The 19,486-nt window shown below is 39.5% G+C and overlaps 1 protein-coding gene across 1 annotated transcript; it reads right to left on the bottom strand.

Annotated features, from left to right (window-relative positions):
- Nucleotides 1–11,198: 11,198 nt before the first annotated feature.
- Nucleotides 11,199–17,695, bottom strand: LOC122745915 (probable E3 ubiquitin-protein ligase TRIML1). The gene is made up of 6 exons (XM_043991367.1): nucleotides 17,276–17,695; nucleotides 15,428–15,523; nucleotides 14,751–14,981; nucleotides 14,614–14,643; nucleotides 13,283–13,382; nucleotides 11,199–11,731 (listed from the first exon to the last, which is right to left on the bottom strand). The coding sequence occupies exons 1-6, from the start codon at nucleotides 17,693–17,695 to the stop codon at nucleotides 11,199–11,201; spliced, it is 1,410 nt and encodes a 469-aa protein (XP_043847302.1).
- Nucleotides 17,696–19,486: the final 1,791 nt, after the last annotated feature.

Here is a 19,486-nt window from a genome sequence, read left to right as displayed (position 1 = left end):
CAAGTTTCTTCTTAGAATAACAACTGAACACCCAAGCAACAATTCTCCAAAAAACAAAAAACATATCAGCCTCATCTGAGAGTACCTCCAGTCATCCATTCACATAAAACCCCACATCCCCAAAGATATGAATGAAGATTTTTTAAAGTCAAATTTGGGGGCCACTATAGCCATAAATGAAGTTTTCTCTTATCCTTCTTTCAGAAAAATGGCTGTCCTCACTATGTATACTGGTTGTCTTGGTGGTGCTAATTTCAGTCAGTATCATATATTACATCTTCCTCCTTTCTTGGATTTACAGTTATGTTCCAATGTATTCCTTTACCATGGTTGTTTTAGTCACTCCCTAATTTATGGGACCAACTGTGTTTTTATTTCTTTGCTATCTTCTAAAAAATGCTGTGATGAATATTTGGCTGTAGTTGGCACTTTTGTTTCTTCCTTTGACCTCTTTGACCTATGACTAAGAGTGGCATCTCTGGTTCTAAGTGTATAGATTTTGGAAAGGTTACATTCATTTTTGAGGATAATGGCAAATGTCCTTTCTTCATGGGTGGCCTGACTCACAGCTCCACCAGTAAGTAGTGCCTTAGTTCACCTAACTTCTCCCAGACCCTTCAGCACTGTCTATTTTATGTTATCTCTTGTCATCTTTGCCAGTTGATTGGATATGAGGTCCAAACTTCAAGTTTATTTGACCATTACTGACTTGGTGAATTCTTTCTTATAGGAGTAGTATCTTTACAGATATGTGCAAAATTTATAAAGAGAGGAATCAAGGATAACTAGATGGACAAGGGAAGATAATAACTGTAACGATTAGAATGACGCCACCTGCTGGAGACTTACTGTAGAAGAGTTCTGCCCATGAAGCGAAGGTCTTTGAGGGCAAGATCAGGAGTAAGGAAGTGACAGGGGCTAGTGGGAGGAGGAAGGAAGAGACTGGCGTTCGGTCTCGGGCTCTTTCCTCTGGACTCTGGTGGAGAGCGGAGCTAGAAATGTGCTCTCCCTTTAATAGATAGGAATCTAGGCCTTTCTCTCTCTTTACCAAATTCTTATTCTCCTTAATAAATGCTTAAAAGTCTAACTCTTGCTAAAGCTTATAATTTATTGGCGACCACTCATTAAATATTTTAGACAGACAAGCTAGAATTTTAGCCCTTAACATAATAGTTCCAGATTCCTAACACTACTTTTTGTTTGTGTGTGTGAGGCAATTGGGGTTAAGAGACTTTCCCAGGGTCATACAGCTATTACCAGTCAAGTGTCTGAGGTCAGATTTGAACTCAGGTCCTCCTGAATCCAGGGCCGGTGCTCCGTGCACTGCTCCACCTAGCTGCCCCCTAACACTACTTTTGATCAGCAAGATGAGCTTTTCTACTTGACTTGATTTATTATTTCCTAAAGTAGGAACAGGAAATCCAGCTCTCTTCTCTCTTTGCTGGCTTCAGAGAAATCACTCCCAAAGTTTTATATTTCAACATGGAGAAATATATACATCAACCTCTATACATGTTATATCACAGGGCCCGACTCTTATATTCCTGACTCACAAATGAAAGTTCTCATAGGGAAACTTACCTTCCTCTTTTCTTCTGGTATCTTAACTTCAGTGTCACTGTTCTGCCTTTTGACCTGCTTTCAGAATAAGGAATCTCTGAGTCTTATCACAGGACTTTTCTCTCTTTTTTTTTGCAGGGCAATGAGGGTTAAGTAACTTACCCAGGGTCACACAGCTAGTATGTGTCAAGTGTCTGAGGCTGGGTTTGAACTCAGGTCCTCCTGAATCTAGGGCCAATGCTTTATCCACTGTACCACCTAGCTGCCCCCTCATCACAGGTCTTTTATATACCCCTAGCACACTGAAGCCCCTCCTTTCTTCAAGGTATAAATTCTCCTGCTCTTCCCTTGTTTACACTTAAGGACTCCTCAGAGATGAGAGGTTCAAATCAAGGTACTCACATCTCATGTAAGCAGAAAGAGTTCAGACTACTTAACTGGCCATTTTAACTTACCTAAAATCACCTAAAATACTATCTTCACCTCTACTTGGAAATCTTTCTTCTACCATAAATAAATGGTCAGCAAGTAGAATTATAAAAAAATGAAGAAAATAGTCACATTGGGTAAGAGGAAGATGGGAAGTAGGTGGGATTAAAAAGAGTAAATATTTTGCCTGAAACTCTCTTTCAAACATATTTTGCACCAAAATTCTTTTTAGATGATAGCATTTATGGGGCAGCTAGGTGGTACAGTGGATAGAGCACTGGCCCTGGAGTCAAGAGGACATGAGTTCAAATCCAGTCTCAGACACTTAACACTTACTAGCTGTGTGACCCTGGGAAAGTCACTTAATCCCAATTGCCTCACCAAAAAAAGAAAAAGATATCATTTATTAAGAGTCTTTATTTTATCTTCTCCCTCCATTATGAGTATATTCCATCATTTCCTTTATTCAGCAGCAAGCCATTCTGATCAGCCAAAAATTAATAATACAAAGAAAGAAAAAAAGGAGTTTAGCAAAATTAATTAACATATACACCACATACATCATTTTCTCAACTCTTCTGTGGGCTCAAAAGTTAATCATTCTAATTGTACTGTCTTAATTTATCTTATTGTAGGTCTTTCTATTTATGTTTGTATTTACTCTCTCTATTTTTTCCTGCCTCTGCCTACCTCATTTGCTATTAGTATATATAAATTTTCTTTTGATTTTCTGAATTTCCACTATCTATATTAAGTTATAGTGCTCTCTAACAAGCTAATTCTTTTTAGAATCCCTCCCTTTTCAATTAGTTGTGATATGATACCTTTGATTTTCAAGGTCCTTGGGAAGAAATGATAGAAAACCAATTCAGGTCCCTGACGTTACTGCAGAATCCCCAAGTGTCACAAGGAGTAATCACCAAGAACACACATAATCTGTATCAGTATCATGGGAAAAAAGGTGAGAATATTTGCAGTGAAGGCAATTGGATGGAGCAGGTTCAGAAGTAAGTGGGAATAAAGGGTATTGAGTTCTTGGATGCTCACAGAGACGTTGTGGAGCCTGTTTAGAGGTGTATCTAGCAGGGGGACAGGGGCTGTCCCTGTATGGACATATACTCCCCACTTGTGTTTTGAGATCTATTCCCTTCACTGACTGCCCTGACAAGCCCACCCTCTTGCATGGTAACTAATGACCACCTGGAGGGAGGTGGTGGCAGTTGCTCATTTATTTATCACTCCAGCCTCACCATTCCTGACTTACAGATATGAGCCACACAAAACAACATTAGCTGGGGGAATCCAGTGACCTAATTAGCTTGAGCAGCCATTCTGTTCTACCCCCTTCCTAAAACAAGCAGTTGTAGTTTTCCCTTAATCAATGCCATCTTTCTGCCCCTCTCCCATGACCTCATGTTGGTCCCAGGCATGCTTTATATTCCACACTGTCCATCTTCTCCTCATACACTCTACTTGGCTCTGCATGGTCTAAAACCCTGGCCCTTCCTCTCTGTTCTGACACTAATAACCCCAAAGAACTTGAGGAAATGGTGAGTTAGTGGAAGTGGAGGCTAATTTCAGAGGATGTGAGTTGAGGAGAAGCAGAAAAGAAGTATCTCTCAGGAAATAGCCTACAAATTTCAGAGAAGTATGAGATGAAGTCCTTTGTGTATTGAGGCATGGATGCTATTGGGAGTATGGGAAGAAGTAGGGAAACATCTGAACCTACCTCTCTAAAGCTAAGAAAACAGACCTGATTAGAGAAACAGGTTTATTTCATTCTTAAGTCAGGACCTAGGTTCCCCTGACCAGAAAACCAGTCCAATCTCCAGATTAATGTAAGAAAATTAAGGAATTTCCTCCCATTATACATCTCAAGAAACCCAGGGGTCTTATCTGGAAATTGCATCCTTACTGGCCAATCGCTTTCTATTTCTTTCTTCTTTGGTTTGAATCCTATATTATGTGTAACTTACAGATACTCAGTGGGAATGGTCCACCAGTTTTTTGGCTTTCTCCTCTGCTTTCTTTCTAAATTATTTTAGTTTTAGATTTTGTTCTCACCTCACAGAAGCAGGAGGAGAGAAAATGGGTTTGGAATTGCTACCTTATAAGGGAGATAAAGAATCACTTGGGGGTGGCAGAATGTTTACCATCCCTAGCTGAGCATGCACTTGTAATTAGATAACACTAATCAGTAGTGGACTTATTCAGCATACTTGCCTAACTTAAAGACTTTTGATGATTTTTAAAAAACAGAATGTGATGAATGAAATCTGACATAACAGAGGAAACAAAGGTTTGAGATTCTGAAAATATTGATTTCTTGCATAACAAATTGAGAGCAGGCCTCCTCAGCTTGGCTCTTGGCCCCATTATAGGGGAAGACAGCTTTTTCTGTATTAAAATATACTTATTAACATGATATAAACTAGGATAAAAGTGAGGCACTTTCCAAGGTGAGAGTGAGAGAGAGAACAGGTTCCATTCCCTGATCTGGTAAAGGTGGTCCAGCTTCCCAACCACACAGTATTAGGTTCAAATAATGCACATGAATGCACACACACACACACACACACACACAATTCCCATAATTGAATAGTTTTCTACAAGGCAGAAATCAGACTGAGTCACAAAATGTAGTCATTATGGCTCACTCAGTTCTCACAGTTCTCTTAAGAAATGAAGAAAAGTAGACTGAATTAACAAACTTAACTGTCTGCTGTATAGGTTGCTCTCAGGTATGATTTGGACTAGTTCATATATGAGGGGAGGCCTCCCAACTCTGCCATTCTCTGATTGTAATATTCTAAAAAGTCAGAAGCCAAAGTTATGCTCAGGTGTGGTACATACTTTGGCTGAGGTGTGAACTTCATGGTCCTCACTGCTAAGGCAATAACAAGAGTGTGAATCTCAGGCAGTATCAGCACAAAGCTTATAGCAGAGAAGTGATACTGAGGGCCTAGTTATCAACTGAATTCACATCTTGTGCTGGACTAGGTGAATTTCCACCTTGTGTTGGAAGGGACTGAGATGCAGAGGAAGCATTCTGGACTAAAATACTTGAGTTAAGTTTCTCAATTAGGAATCTTACTTCCTTTTCTGAATTTCTCCATCTAACACACATATTCGTGGTGTGACCCTAGGCAAGTCACTTTGTCCTGCTTGCCTCAGTTCCCTCATCTGTAAAAATGAGCTGGAGAAGCCAATGGCAAACCACTTCAGTATCTTTGCCAAGAAAACCCCAAATGGGGTCACAGAGAGTTAACCACAACTGAAATGACTGAAGAATATTCAATGCATTAGAGGGGGAATAAAATGAAGGGTCCCTTCTATCACATAGCTTCCATACAATGGAGATAATACATACTTTGTGAGATAGCTGTATTTGGGTTCAAGAATCCCCTTAAAGAAAAGGCCTATCATTTTACCTACCTAGAATTCTGTTGTCCTATTATGTGTAAAATTAGATTCTCATCCCATGTACAATTTGAGGACACTTCCCTTTTAAATATTTTATGACATACATGTATTATGGAATAGAATTACTGGAGTCAATTTGGCAGATAATTAACTATTCTTCAATTTATCTCAATTAGAGGAAGTTCATGAGAAAGAGCAAAAATTTATCAGACCTTTCTTTGCTTGTTTCTTTTCCTTTCACAGTTTCTTTTTTTTTTTTTTTTTGTGGAGCTATGGGGGCTAATCGACTTGCTCAGGGTCACACAGCTAGTAAATGTCAAGTGTCTGAGGCCACATTTGAACTCAGGTACTACTGAATCCAGGGCCAGTGCTTCATCCACTGCGCCACCTAGCTGCCCCCTCCTTTCACAATTTCAGTCTATGTTCCCTAAGTTCCTCATCTGTTTATACCTGATGACCCATTTGTGCCACTGCTAGGCATTTATGCCAAAATCATTTAAAAAAGAGAAAAAAGAATCACCTATACAAATATGTTTGGAGCAATTTCTCGTTTGGAGGTAAGAAGCTGGTAATCGAAGGGGTGTTTATCAGTTGGGGAATGGTTGATGTCTAGTGGTGCCTTTCAGGGCATGGAGCAGAGACCAAATGGGGAACCCTAGGTGAGTTCAAATTGACTGAGCTGGTAACATCCCGTCTCTCCCAGCCTGGAGTCTCAAGAGACTTTGAGGCCCAGGAGACCGTCCCCTCTCCATACTGCCAGCTTCATCCTGTGCCAGCATGGACTTGGGGCCATGATCCCCCTTGGCCATCATATCAACCAGGAGCTGTGGACTCCAGCTCCTCATGGACTCAAAATCTCAGGGGGTGGAGTTTGTCTTATAATACCCGTGAACCATGGGAGAAAACTTGTCAGAACTTGATCTAAGCTTGGTGTGGGAATGAGGTGGGGTTGAGAGAGGGAAAGAAGGAGCAACAGGAGAGTGGCAGTGAGTTGGACAGGATTGTGTGCCCCTCTGTACTTTGGGAGGAAGTAAATCTGTAACTTTGGGTCCTTTTTCTTAGGGAAAATGTGGAGCTGCCAAGGACCTCCATCTCCCTGCTCAGGATTTTGTCAGAACAGAGGTGTAGCACTCCCTACAGATCTCTCCTTGGGATGAGCCAGCATCAACCCCTTCTAAGTTGTCTTTCATTTAGAGGAGGCTTGGTGAGATCCCCAAAGTTAGTTGTTGTTTTTTGTTTGCTGTTAGCTGGTGTCCTTCCTCTCCTACCAGCCCCACCTACTCTAGCACCAGAGCATCATTACAGTCACAATCTTCACTAGGTAGAAACTGTTTATGACTATATAGGCCTTACTCATTTCCCCTCACCTTCATACACATTCAGAAACACAGGCACAGGCATAGGTACAGGGGCGCGCACGCACACACAGAGCCAGATACTAGTTCAAGTGTTTCCAAGACTGAAGGAAGATAAGTTCTTGAATGTGCACGGAATTCCTTCTGAGCAGACAACTAGGTTTCTCTTCATCCCATAGTAAAAACTCCTCAGTTACTATGGTTGGGATCAACCAGGAGTCAGAAGATGGAGGGAAGAGACAGAAGGGTGATGGGGAAAGGGAACCTACTTCATGGGCTAGACTGGAAGGCCTACTGGGCATTCAGTAGGAACTGGGCCATTAAGGAGCACTATATAGTGTTAATTCTCTCCATGCCCACATTTGTGAGCAGCTTGGGGGGCAAATAGAACTCGAGGAGGGAACTGATCAACAATGGTTTGAGTTTCTACTGGCACAGGTGTTGTTATATGCCTGATACCTGCTACAAAGGTCAATTTCTTCTCCTTAAAGTATGACCAGGACAGAGTTTTCAATGAGTTAAAGGCAGACAAGTTGCAGTAAGTGCTAAAACATTTTATTATCCACACATGTTTATAAATGTGCCTTTCAGGTCATCCTACTTTCCTCCATCAACCAAGAAGCATTTATTAAGCAACTACTGAGTGCCAGGTATTGTATTAAGAACTGGGAATCATAAGAAAAAGAATAAAGCCAGGCATAATTTTTTTTTCAGAATAGTCTGCTATGACTTTTTTCCATATAAACATTTTATTATTTTCCAGTTACATTTAGAGATAGTTTTCAAAATTTGTTTTCATAAGATTTCTAGTTTCAAATTTTTCTCCCTTCTTTCCCTCCCCCATCCTCCCCTCCCCCATCCTCCCCAAGACAGCAAGTAATCTAATATAGGTTATATATGTACAATCACATTAAACATATTTCTGCCTAAGTGATGTTATGAGAGAAGAATCAGAGCAAAAAAGGAAAAACCTCAAAAAAGAAAAGCAACAACAACAAAAAACCAATAGAAATAGTATGGTTCGATCTGCATCTAGATTCCCCAGGTGTTGTTTTTTTTCTGCATTTGGAGAGTATTTTCCATCATGAGTCCTTTGGAACTATCTTGGACCATGGTATTGCTGAGAAGAATCAAGTCTATCACAGCTGATCAACACATAATGTTGTTGACACTGTGTACAATATTCTCCTGGTTCTGCTCATCTCACTCATCATTCGTTCATGTCTGATATCTGCCTGCTGTGGAGCCTAAAATTCTAACTGTATTGTCTAAAAAATCTAATGTGTGGTTGCCTTAAATTAGAAGCTTTAGCACCAGTCTTTGGGCATTAGCATTTATCAAAATATATTAGGGGTTAGCAAAGAGAAACAAGTGGAGAAAGAAAGAAAGAAAGAAACCTCTCTCCCTGCACCAGAAGCTGCTCCTCCAACTGCCCTGAATGGCAAGGAAAAAAAGCCCTTCTCTCAGTGGAAGCCCTCTGTGGGCCCACCCAGGTGTGGTCCCTACACATACACAGCTCCAAGCAAATTGGCAGAAATTCACTGGTCTTATTTAATTTTGTTATCCTACTTCTTTTGTTGCCTTTATCTCTAAGTTTATTCATCTAAATAAATCTTTGTGCTGTTAAATGGAAAGAGGCTGTTTGCTTATCAATTTGGGAGATGCAGTAGGAGAAATTTTAAAGGCCCATACTAAATTTGAAAGTAGTCAGATAGCCAGCCAAAAGTCCACAGATTAGGACCCCAAGTTAGTTAATAATATTCTTACATTTGAATGGCAACCTCGGCAGGACTTATGACCCAATTATAATTTCTAATAGTTATAATTTCCCAGCCAGCTTATAGTTATAATTTTTCAGTTATAGTTACCTTTTTTTACATGTGGTATGTTCTGGTATTCATAGTTTTCTTAGTGTTCTTAATTTCTATATTATCATCAGTCCCCTTTTTGTAATTAAAAAATTTCCTCACCATAACACAAAGAAAAGTAAGAATAAAAATAAAAAGAGGAATAGAACTTTCAAATTCACAAGGAGCAAGCATAAACAAAATTTCAATCCTGGACTGAGTGAACAACCAGGAAAAGAAACTCACAAGGTTAAAATCCAAATCCATTGGAAAAAGTAGAGGGATAGACACATGGAAATAGGAGGCTGAAATTAGAAAAAGGGTACTTAAAAAGGTACTTAGGTACTTAGCCAGTGAGAGAAACCCAATTGAAAATTTAAAGAGACAGGCTCACGTAGCAAGAGGGGAAAATTTCTTACCCAACCAGAAGATCAGAACATAGGGGTTCAGCTTTCCACTTCATGATTTGGAAAACTGTGGAGCCTAAAATTCTAACTGTGATGTCTAAAAGAATCTAATGTGCAGTTGCCTTAAATTCCAAGTTTTAGCACCAGTCTTTAGGCATTAAGCATTTATTAAAGTATATTAGGGGTTAGCAAAGAGAAACACGTGGAGAAAGAAAGAAACCTTGTTCCCTGCACCTGAAGCTGCTCCTCCAGCCACCCCAAACTCCAAGGAAGAAAAGCCCTTCTCTCCAGTGGAAACCCTCTGTGGGCCCACCCAGGTGTGGTCCCTACACATACAGTTCCAAGCAATTGGCTGATTGAATTGATAGACAAGACCCCAGAAAGGGCACAATGTCTTTCTCACCAGGACAGGGGTGCTCTGATTCTCACACTGCTCATCATTTCTTACAGCACAATAGTATTCCATTACATTCATATACCACAACTTGTCCAGCTATTCCCCAATTGATGGGCATCCCCTAAACTTCCAATTCCTTGCCACCACAAAAAGAACAGCTATAAATATTTTTTGTACATTTGGGTCCTTTTCCCTTTTTTATGATCTCTTTGTGAAAAAGAACTTATAGTGGTATTACTGGGTCAAAGGGTATACACAGCTTTATAGCCCTTTGGGCATAGTTCCAAACTGCTCTCCAGAATGGTTGGATCAGTTCACAGCTCCACCAACAATGTATTAGTGTTCCAATTTTTCCACAACTTCTCCAACATTTATTATTTTCCTTTTTTGTCACATTAGCCAATCTGATAGGTGACAAGTGGTACCTCAGAGTTGTTTTAATTTGCATTTCTCTAATGAATAGTGATTTTTTTTTTTTTAGTGAGGCAGTTGGGGTTAAATGACTTGCCCAGGTCACACAGCTAGTAAGTGTTAAGTGTCTGAGGCCGGATTTGAAGTCAGGTACTCCTAACTCCAGGGCCAGTGCTCTATCCACTGCACCACCTAGCTGCCCCATGAATAGTGATTTAGAGCATTTTTTCATATGGCAATAGATAGCTTTGATTTCTTTACCAGAAAATTGCCTGTTCATATCCTTTGAACATTTCTCAATTGGGGAATGACATGGATTCTTGTAAATTTGATTTAGTTCCATATGTGTTTTAGAAATGAGGCCTTTATTAGAAGTACTGGCTATATGGGAGCAGCTAGGTGGCACAGTGGATAAAGCACCAATATCCGGTCTCAGACACTTGACACTTACTAGCTGTGTGACCCTGGGCAAATCACTTAACCCTCATTGCCCTGCCAAAAAAAAAAATAATACTGGCTATAAAAATTGTTTCCCAGCTTTCTGCCTCCCTTCTAATTTTGGATGTGTTGCTTCTGCTTGTACAAAAACTTTTAAATTTCATTTAATCAAAATCATCCATTTTGTATTTCATAATATTCTCTACCTCTTGTTTGGTCATAAACTGGTCTCCTTTCCATAAATATGAGAAGTAAACTATTCCTTCATCTCCTAATTTACCTGTAGTATCACCTTTTATGTGTAAATCATGTACCCATTTTGACCTTATTTTAGTATAAGGTATAAGATGTTGGTCTATGCCTAGTTTCTGTCATACTATCTTCCAGTTTTTCCAGCAGTTCTTTTTTTTTTTTTTTGCGGGGCAATGGGGGTTAAGTGACTTGCCCAGGGTCACACAGCTAGCAAGTATCAAGTGTCTGAGGCTGGATTTGAACTCAGGTCCTCCTGAATCCAGGGTGAGTGCTTTATCCATTGTACCACCTAGCTGCCCCAGCAGTTTTTTTTCAAATATTGAATTCCTATCCCAGAAGCTGGAGTCTTTGGGTTTATCAAACAGTACATTACTCATATCATTTACTACTGTGTCTCCTGTGCCTAGCCTATTCCATTGATTCTCCACTCCATTTCTTAGCCAGTACCAGATAGTATTGATGACTGCCACTTTATAGTAGACCTTCAGATTTGGTAGAGTTAGCTTACCTTCCTGTGCTTCAAGGCATAAATCTTAATTAACAATCATAACAATTCACATTTGTATGTTTTTTTGAGTTTATGAAATTGTATTTGATTTGAAAAAAACACCTTCAAATGTAGGTGATATTATACTGAAGTTTATTTAAAGGACAGACAATATTCCTTGATATCTCTCAATTAGGGACAGATCATGAGAGAGCAATCATTTGCAAGGACTTTCTTAGAAAGACAGAAGAAGGGCAGGAAAGGTCCTGAGAAGGAAGTGGTTGGGAAAGAGAAAATGAGAGATCTTTCTTGAACATCATAAAATGATATCTCTCCACGTTCATAGTCAAGGAAAATACCTACTGTTAGGCTGGACTCATAGTTCTTGCAGTATTTCACATCAGGTTCAGAAGAAAGGTGGTGCTTGCCTATGGCATAAAGATGGCAGCCACTGTGATTCTGTATAGAAATGATCACAAAGAACTCTTCAGTCAGAGCTGGCCCTCTGGAGATACCAACACCCCATCCAGTGTTGCCTGGCACTTTCACCATCCAGTAGGATCTGCTTGAGCTGAAGGACTGTGAACCAAGAACTTCGGCAAAAGAATAGAATCTCCCACTGTTGTTGGGCACTTCTTCCTGTGCACCTCCATATCTCATAGTCTTCAAATCTTCAGAGATGATAAGACCTGTATGTGCTTTTTCACGATCCAGAGTGATGTCCACTGTGGAGAGAAGTAATTTGGGTTCAATAAATGGTATTGTCAAAGAATTGCACTGTTTTCTAGGAGATGGGGTCAGGTATGCACACTATGAAGTAACCATCAAGGTATCACAGTGATATGTAAAAAAGTGATTAGATAGAGGTAGGACAGCTCCATGATATGAGGAGCAGAATGCTGTTTGGTTGTCACATAGATGGGACACCTAACAGGATATTAATTTGGAAAATCTGGTTCTTTCTGCTCTGCTCTTGCTGAATCTCTCACAACAAATGGTTAAGCAATGCCAGGGTTTCATAGACCATATTCATGATTCTAGATTTGAAATTAGTCATGATATGTGTAGGGGCCAAATTTAATATGTGGAGAGTTAATTGGGTGGCTCACTGTAATATTGGGGTTCAGAAAATAATGAAGGACCTCTAGGTCCAAAACGTCCTCCCCTCTGAACTGCCTTTTTAGTTATTTCTCCCAGACCAATAAGAAAGGAGCTTAACAGCCTCTTTTCTACAATCAAATCAGGTATTATTAATGGGAGGGAGATGGAGAACACTGCCTTTCAACAGTGATATGAAAAGGGGAGATTTCCTACAGATTTCCTCTTATTTTCTCTTTCTCTTTCACTTCTTTTTGCAATTCCCTCCATCCTTCTTTCCTATATTCTCTGTCTCTTCCTTTCTGTATCCTTTCTCTATATCTCTCTGTTTCTACATCTCTTCCTCTGTATCTTTCTAGGATATGTTTGTCTCCCTTTTTCCTTCTCTGAATTTCTCTCTGTCTTTGGAAAACCTTTCATTTGATTTCGTTCTTCTGGTTCAGTCTGGAGAATAAGGATGTGACTATGTTACTCTATACTATCTTCCTTAGCAATTTTATTCATTCTCAGGGATTTGCCTTTTATGCAGATGTTCCCACAAATATTTTTCTAATGCAGTCTCTCTTTTGAGATTTAGGCCTGCCTATTCAGCTACTTCCAGGACAGATCTTCCCATGGGTGTCACTGACATATCAACCTTAACTTTCCTAAACAGTTCATCCTCTTCCTCCTAAACTTGAATTGCCATCATTTGAACATGGCTGGAAGCGACTAGGCTTGTGTATTTTGGAGAAGAGAAGACTTGAGGGGGTCAGATTGCAGCTGTGTCCAAGTACTCGAACTATTTTGAGATGAAAGAAACCTTACATTACTCTGCTAAAACTCTGAGGCTAGATTAAGGAGAATTGGTTAGCAATTGTAAAAAAAGTCAAATTTAGCCTTTATATGAGGAAAACCTTCTTGGTGATAAGACCAAGGGGGAAAAAAGAATAAGCTGTATTTGGATTCATCAGGCCCCTCTTCAAAGGATGATTTCAAACAAAATCTGGATGGTTATATGTAAAATATTTTGCAGTGAAACATTTTTCAGGCAAAGGTGTACTAGGTGGTCACAGAGGTAGGTTCTTTCCAACCCCCAGATTCTGAGTTTCTGTAAAAGCCAAATGCCTTCTGGTCCAAAGGAAAACTAGAGAAGGTTTAGAGATGTGTTGCCATTTGTTAGAGATTTTTTCACTCACCTTTAAATTTTAAAAGAATTTGTATAATTCCAGGAATTGGACGAACAACTGTTTTTATGTGAAAAATGTCTATTTCCTTGTGAATCACAGATTCATTCCTGTAGAAAACAAAATCCACATTTAGATCTCCAGTTATCATAAGAATTTTGGCATAGTTTTCATTCCTTCAGTAAGGCAAGGGCCATTAGCTCAAAATTGTTTAGAGCTTTTCAACTGAAGTAGAATTGAAACCTACCTGTTTAATACTTCTTTCCCAACCTGAGGAGAAAAAAAAATTATATATGGTTAGGACAATGGTATATTGGAGATAGGAAAATGAGACTTTGGAATGGATCAGCTTTTCATTGCATCAATGAAATCCATAGAGTAGGAAAGGAGCTTGGAGCTTTTACCTCTGTAACATATCTCACATACTTTACCTTCTCTCCTCTCACACAGCTGCTACCTTAGCTCAAGCCCTATTCACCTCTTACCTAGATTGTTACCAGGACCCTCCCATTTGTCATAATCCCTATAGTCTCTCACCACTCCACTGCAAGCTCTCCCCCACTACAGAAGTAATTTAATTGGGATGAACCTGAAAGGAACAGAGATTACTGAGCTATGTGTAATGGCAATGGGGAGCAAGGAATATTTTGCCTCATGCAATGAACTCATGAGAATAGGGGCATGGGTGACAGTGAAAGGGAAGGTGTCACCAAAGCTGGAAAGAACAACCAGGGACTCAGTGGCAGGCACAGGGATCCAGTCCTCGGAAAGAACATGAAAAAAGAGAGAAGTGAGAGGAAACTGGCTTAAGATGAATAGGAAAATGTATATTCTTCATATACTTGCACATAATTCAAGCATGTATGATCTATTTTTTTTTTTCTGTTTCCCAAGTTTTATTGCAATACTGTGAATAACCACAGGGAGAGCACTATGGAGGTTTCTCTTGAGTAGGGAAAGGAAAGACAGTTATATATTGATAGTATGGATAAATTGATTATCAATCTCATTACAATAATCTCCACTCTAGGGAGGTGCAGGGGAGGGCTCATACTAATTTGGAGTTCCTGGGGACTTAAGCTAAGCCCTGAGGCAGGTACCTTTTTCCATGGAGGTGTATGATCTATTTTCAAGGAAGGTGCTATGTATGTTTTAAACCTGGCATTGTAATCTATCAGCATACAACTATTTTTAAGAGTCTATGGATGTAAAAAAGAAAAAAAATTAAAATTTAATTTAAAATAAATGCAAAGGAAACCCTTCACATGCATTATTTTTTAAAATGTGTGTGCTTTCTGAACTTATAGAATAGTTGCATGGGAGTTTGGGTATCAGAGTTGCATATGGAGGAGTCCTCTGGCAGAATGAAGCATCTTTCATTTATTCTCAACTTCATGGGTTTTTGAACAATGGATGGCATACCGGTAAGCTCTGGGATTTACTTTTTATATTCCTTATTCTTTTTTTCCCATAGCCTTACCTGCATCAAATCTACATCTGGGTTCTTGCACACTTCCATTGACTCTCTGATCCTCTTCCTTAATTCTTGATGCTGATGTGACAGTTCCTTTATTCTTCTCTTCAGGCCGTTCAAATTGTCCCTTCCCTGCCTCTGCACAATTGATAGATACTCCTCTTTCTCCTCATCCAAGAACTGTTTTACTTTCTGGAATTCAGAAGTAACAGTTTCCTTTCCACTCTTAACCTCCTCCTGTAATGAAATAGAGGAGACTGATGAAATACAGGAAATGACATAACACTAAATGGCAATGGATGATTGACAAACCTTTTAGCTCACAATTAATTGCATTCTGATTTTGCTGATTTCTGTGGCCAAGGTTGTCCATGGATGGTGAGAGCACTCTCTGGAGTATCCCCATTGCACTGTGCTTTGTGCTCCAAGGACCTATGGTACGCTCAGCCAGCTGTAGTGTGACATAGAATTGATTTTGGAATCTGAAGGCCTGGTTATGATTGTACCTTGTGCCACTTACCAGCTATGAGTCCTGAGGCAAAACATTTTGCCACTCTGACCCTCAGTGTCCTCATTCATAAAATTTAGTGGAGACCAGTACTACCTATCTGGGAGGGGTCCTTTGAGGGATCACAGCAGAAAATGTGTGTTGATTTCTGAGAGATCAAGAAATCAATATTTACCTTCAATGCTGCCACTTTCTTCTTCTCCTTAATCATCTGTTGCATAACAACCTCATTTTTCTGCCACAAATTTGTCACAGTTTCTTCTAGTTTCTCCTATAATAATATATAAAAACATGAATTATTTTATCTTTGAGGCTTTTCAGTCCTACATATTCAAACTCTTCATGTGTGAATGGTTGAGAAACCACTTAATGACACTACAGAACTCTTAGTTTGAAAGCTTCAGGTAAATAAACAAAACCGGGACCTTTGGACCTATGGTATGTTGTCCCAATTATTTTTATTTTCTAATACAATTGGGATTAAGTGACTTGCCCATGGCCACACAAGTAATAAGTATCTGAGGTCAATTTTCAAGTCATGTCCTCCTGTCTCCAGGACCAGTGCTCTATATCCTGTGCCACCCAAGCTGCCCCTGATGTCCCCCTTAAACAGAAAGCTTAGTTGGAAGATAGATTACCCAAGGTGAGAATGAGATACATCATCCTCAATGAGAGGACGTCTTTATATTGAAAGAATTACCTACACATCCCAAGTCTGAACAAGAGCTTTCTCATCATGTTTTCCCCCCTTTGGATCACAAGAACAGAGAAGGAAAGATAGAAGGGTCCCTAGAGGCTCTCTTGTTCAACCCACTAATTCTACAATTGAAACACAGATATTCCATTCAAGTAAAAGGTGCTTCCATACTCCACTTATCCTGTCCATAGCTTGAGTTTAAAGTCTCATTTCTACAGACACATAACTTTAAGCCACAACTATGTCTCTTGTAAAAAGAGAGGTATGGCCTAGGAGTTAAATATTCTAATCCCCCCTTTGCCTCTGTCTAGATACATGACCCTGTGTATGTAACTTAACTTGGCTATGCCTCAGTTTCGTCAAAGAATAAAGAGGCACCTGGACTAGAAGCTCTCTCAGGTCTTTTCTGGATGAAAGTTAGATACATCTTTGAGCTCTTAAGTTCCTTAATGACACAGCTCTATTTTTCTGTGCTCTCTATGACACTGCTAGTAATTCTTTTCTAAATGTCTTTAGTAATACGGTGGACAGCATGCATGATAAGAATCAACCCTAGGAACAAAGTATAGGACCAAGAAGACCTTCTCCTTCTGCCTAACATTCAAAGCCTTAGGAGAGTAATGCTGAGGTTCTGTGAGTGATACAAGGAAGCAAGAGCAGCTCTGTGCCTGAGCTAGTCTGAAAACTATTGTCTCAGGGCAGCTAGGGGGTGCAGTGTATAGAGCACTGGCCCTGGAGTCAGGAGGACCTGAGTTCAAACCGAACTCAGATACTTAACACTTACTAGCTGTGTGACCCTAGGCAAATCACTTAAACCCAATTGCTTAAGCAAAAAACAAACAAAACCCCCAAACTAATGTTTCCTTCTTCTTGTCCACTTCCAGGAGAAGGTAACTTTTAAGTGTCAGACACAACAGACAAATATGGCTCAGTTATCTTGTCCCTCTTCTCTAGTAGGTGAAGAATGAAGATGGTACCAATTATCCTACTAGATGAAAGATCACCTTAATAATCTCAGATTCCCTGACTCCATTTGCTAAAAAGCCTTGAGCTCTTTATGACCACAACAGTGATAGACATTTCAAACCAAATTAGAGAAAGTATTTGAACAACAAGGGAAACATTCTGTTGATCTCAGTGCATAAGTAAAAGTTCAGGCTGAGGCCAGAGAATAAAAGACAGTGCAATTCAACAACAGCATTATAAGCACTTAGATCACAGTGGTTTGCACATGAGTATACCACATCTCTTCCTGGTTTGATCTTTGCAGAGTGTAGTGAAACTTCAAAATGTCCTTGTAGATGGAGTGATGAATGCATTACTTACCCTGAAGTCCTCAGCAGCCTCATCTATACAATGCAGTTTATGAGCCTTATGCTGCTGGGACTCAGAACAGGACAGGCAGATTGGGCTCTGGTCATCCTCACAGAACAGTGTCTTCATTTTCTGATGTATATCACACTTGCTATGGCCTCCGGGGTTCTGGAAACTCTGGTTTCTTAGTTTTTTGGCAATGGCTGCCAGTTTCCCAAGTCTCCAATTGGCTTGGAAATCTCTTACTTGGGAAATACTCTTGCACTCTGGACAGGATAAAGGAGTTGAGACTTCCTGCGAAATGCTTTTGAGGCAACTATGGCAAAAACTGTGCCCACACTCTATGGACATTGGGTTTGTGAAAAAGTCTCTGCAGATGGAGCAAATGAGCTCATCCTGAAGTTTTTCAATCAGTTCTGGGAAAGAGGCCATATTTCTGAGGAAAGAGAATGGAAAAGGTCAATGACTGGTCTGGAATAGAAATAAGCTTAGTGCTTATGCGCTAGAAATTAATCACCTTTGTCATCTAATTTTCTTTTGATGGTACCATCTATACAAAGGCATAAAATCAAATATTGTACATTATGTAGCTGGGGAAACTGAGGTGAGAAAAGATGGGGAATTTGATTCCTTTCTGGTCTCTTAATCTTCTTCAGATCAGGAAACTATCTCTAGCTAAATCACTAATTTACATTAGATTCATAATCATATTTTGATCAGATTTGCTGTCCTTCCCAGTCTACTTGTGTTTATCATTTCAATTATATCTTTTAAAGAACTCTCTCAAAGAATGACGGAAACTGGATGCAGACTGAATCATACTACTTTCACAGTTGCTTTTTTCTTCATGGTTTTTCCCTTTTCTTTTTCTTATTTCAAAACATGACCAATGTGGTTAATATCTTTAACATGACTGCTTGCTCTCTGCTGTGTGGGGAAGAAAGGAGAGAGAAAAATTTTGAACTCAAAATCTTATAAAAATGAATCTGAAGGGACAGCTAGGTGGCACAGTGGATAAAGCACCAGCACTGGATTCAGGAGTACCTGAGTTCAAATCCGGCCTCAGACACTTGACACTTATTAGCTTTGTGACCCTGGGCAAGTCCCTTGACCCCAATTGCCTCACCAAAAACCAAAAAAAAACCCCAAAAACCAAAAACCCAACCAAAAAAATGAATGTGAAAACTCTCTTTACATGTAATTTGAAAAAATAAAATTCTATTTTTTTTAAAAGAACTCTCTTGCATGTTCTCTTGCTTTCTCTCTCTCTCCCTCCATCTGTCTTAAATTCCATTGTTCCTTTTCCCTTTCACATCTTTGGGGAAAGGCTCCTCCCCTGCAAATCAAGTCTCATCATTACACAACAACTGAGCACCCGAGCAACAGTTCTCCAAAAACAAGAAAAAAACACATCGGCCTTGTCTGACAGTACCTCCAGTTATCCATAACCATAATATTCCATATCTTCATATAAAAAAGGAGTAAGGTATTTTTTCCAATCTAATTTGGGGCCCAGCACAGCCTTAAATGTAGTTTTATCCTTCCTTCACAAAAATGGCTATCATTACTGTGTATACAAGTTTTCCTAGTAATGCCAATTTCAGTCAATATCATATGTGTTCCCCCTTTCTTGGATTCACAATCATGTTCCAAAGCATTAATTTACTATGGTTGGTTTAGTTACTCCCTGATGAATGTGACCCACTGTGCTTTTAATTCTTTGCTACCAGCAAAAATACTGTGATGAATATTTGGCTCTAGTTGACACTTTTGTTTCTTTTGTTGATCTCTTTGACCTGTGACTAAGAGTAGCATCTCTGGGTCTAAGTGTAAAGATTCTGAACACTTTAGATTTATTTTTGAGTACAATGGCAAATGTCCTTCCCTCCTGGATGTCCTAACTGACAGCTCCACCAGTAGTACCTTAGTTCACCTATCTTCTCCCAGAACCTTCAGCATTGTCTATTTTATTCTATTTCTTGTCATCTCTGCCAAGTGATTGGGTGTGAGGTCCAAGTTTTGAGTTTACTTGATCATTACTGACTTGATAAATTCTTTCATGTAGAGTTTGTATCTTTAGGAATATTTGCAAAATTTATAAAGAGAGGACTTGAGGATAATTAGATGGATGAGGGAAGAATTAAGGCTTCCAGATGCCTCCCTCTACTTTTTTTTTTTTTTTTAGTGAGGCAATTGGAGTTAGGTGACTTGCCCAGTGTCACA

The sequence above is a fragment of the Dromiciops gliroides genome, chromosome 3 (assembly GCF_019393635.1).
Source record: "Dromiciops gliroides isolate mDroGli1 chromosome 3, mDroGli1.pri, whole genome shotgun sequence".
NCBI lineage: Eukaryota > Metazoa > Chordata > Mammalia > Microbiotheria > Microbiotheriidae > Dromiciops > Dromiciops gliroides.
This window is presented reverse-complemented; position numbering and strand designations above follow the sequence as displayed.

Excerpts from the sequence above, each read along its gene's own strand:
- LOC122745915 (XM_043991367.1), bottom strand. The coding sequence starts at position 17,695 with ATGGCCTCTTTCCCAGAACTGATTGAAAAACTTCAGGATGAGCTCATT. Across the intron at positions 14,982-15,427 it reads AGAAAGTGGCAGCATTGAAG|GAGGAGGTTAAGAGTGGAAA; the intron begins GTAAATATTGAT and ends ATTTCATTACAG. Across the intron at positions 14,644-14,750 it reads CAGATGTAGATTTGATGCAG|ATGCTTCATTCTGCCAGAGG; the intron begins GTAAGGCTATGG and ends AATAAATGAAAG.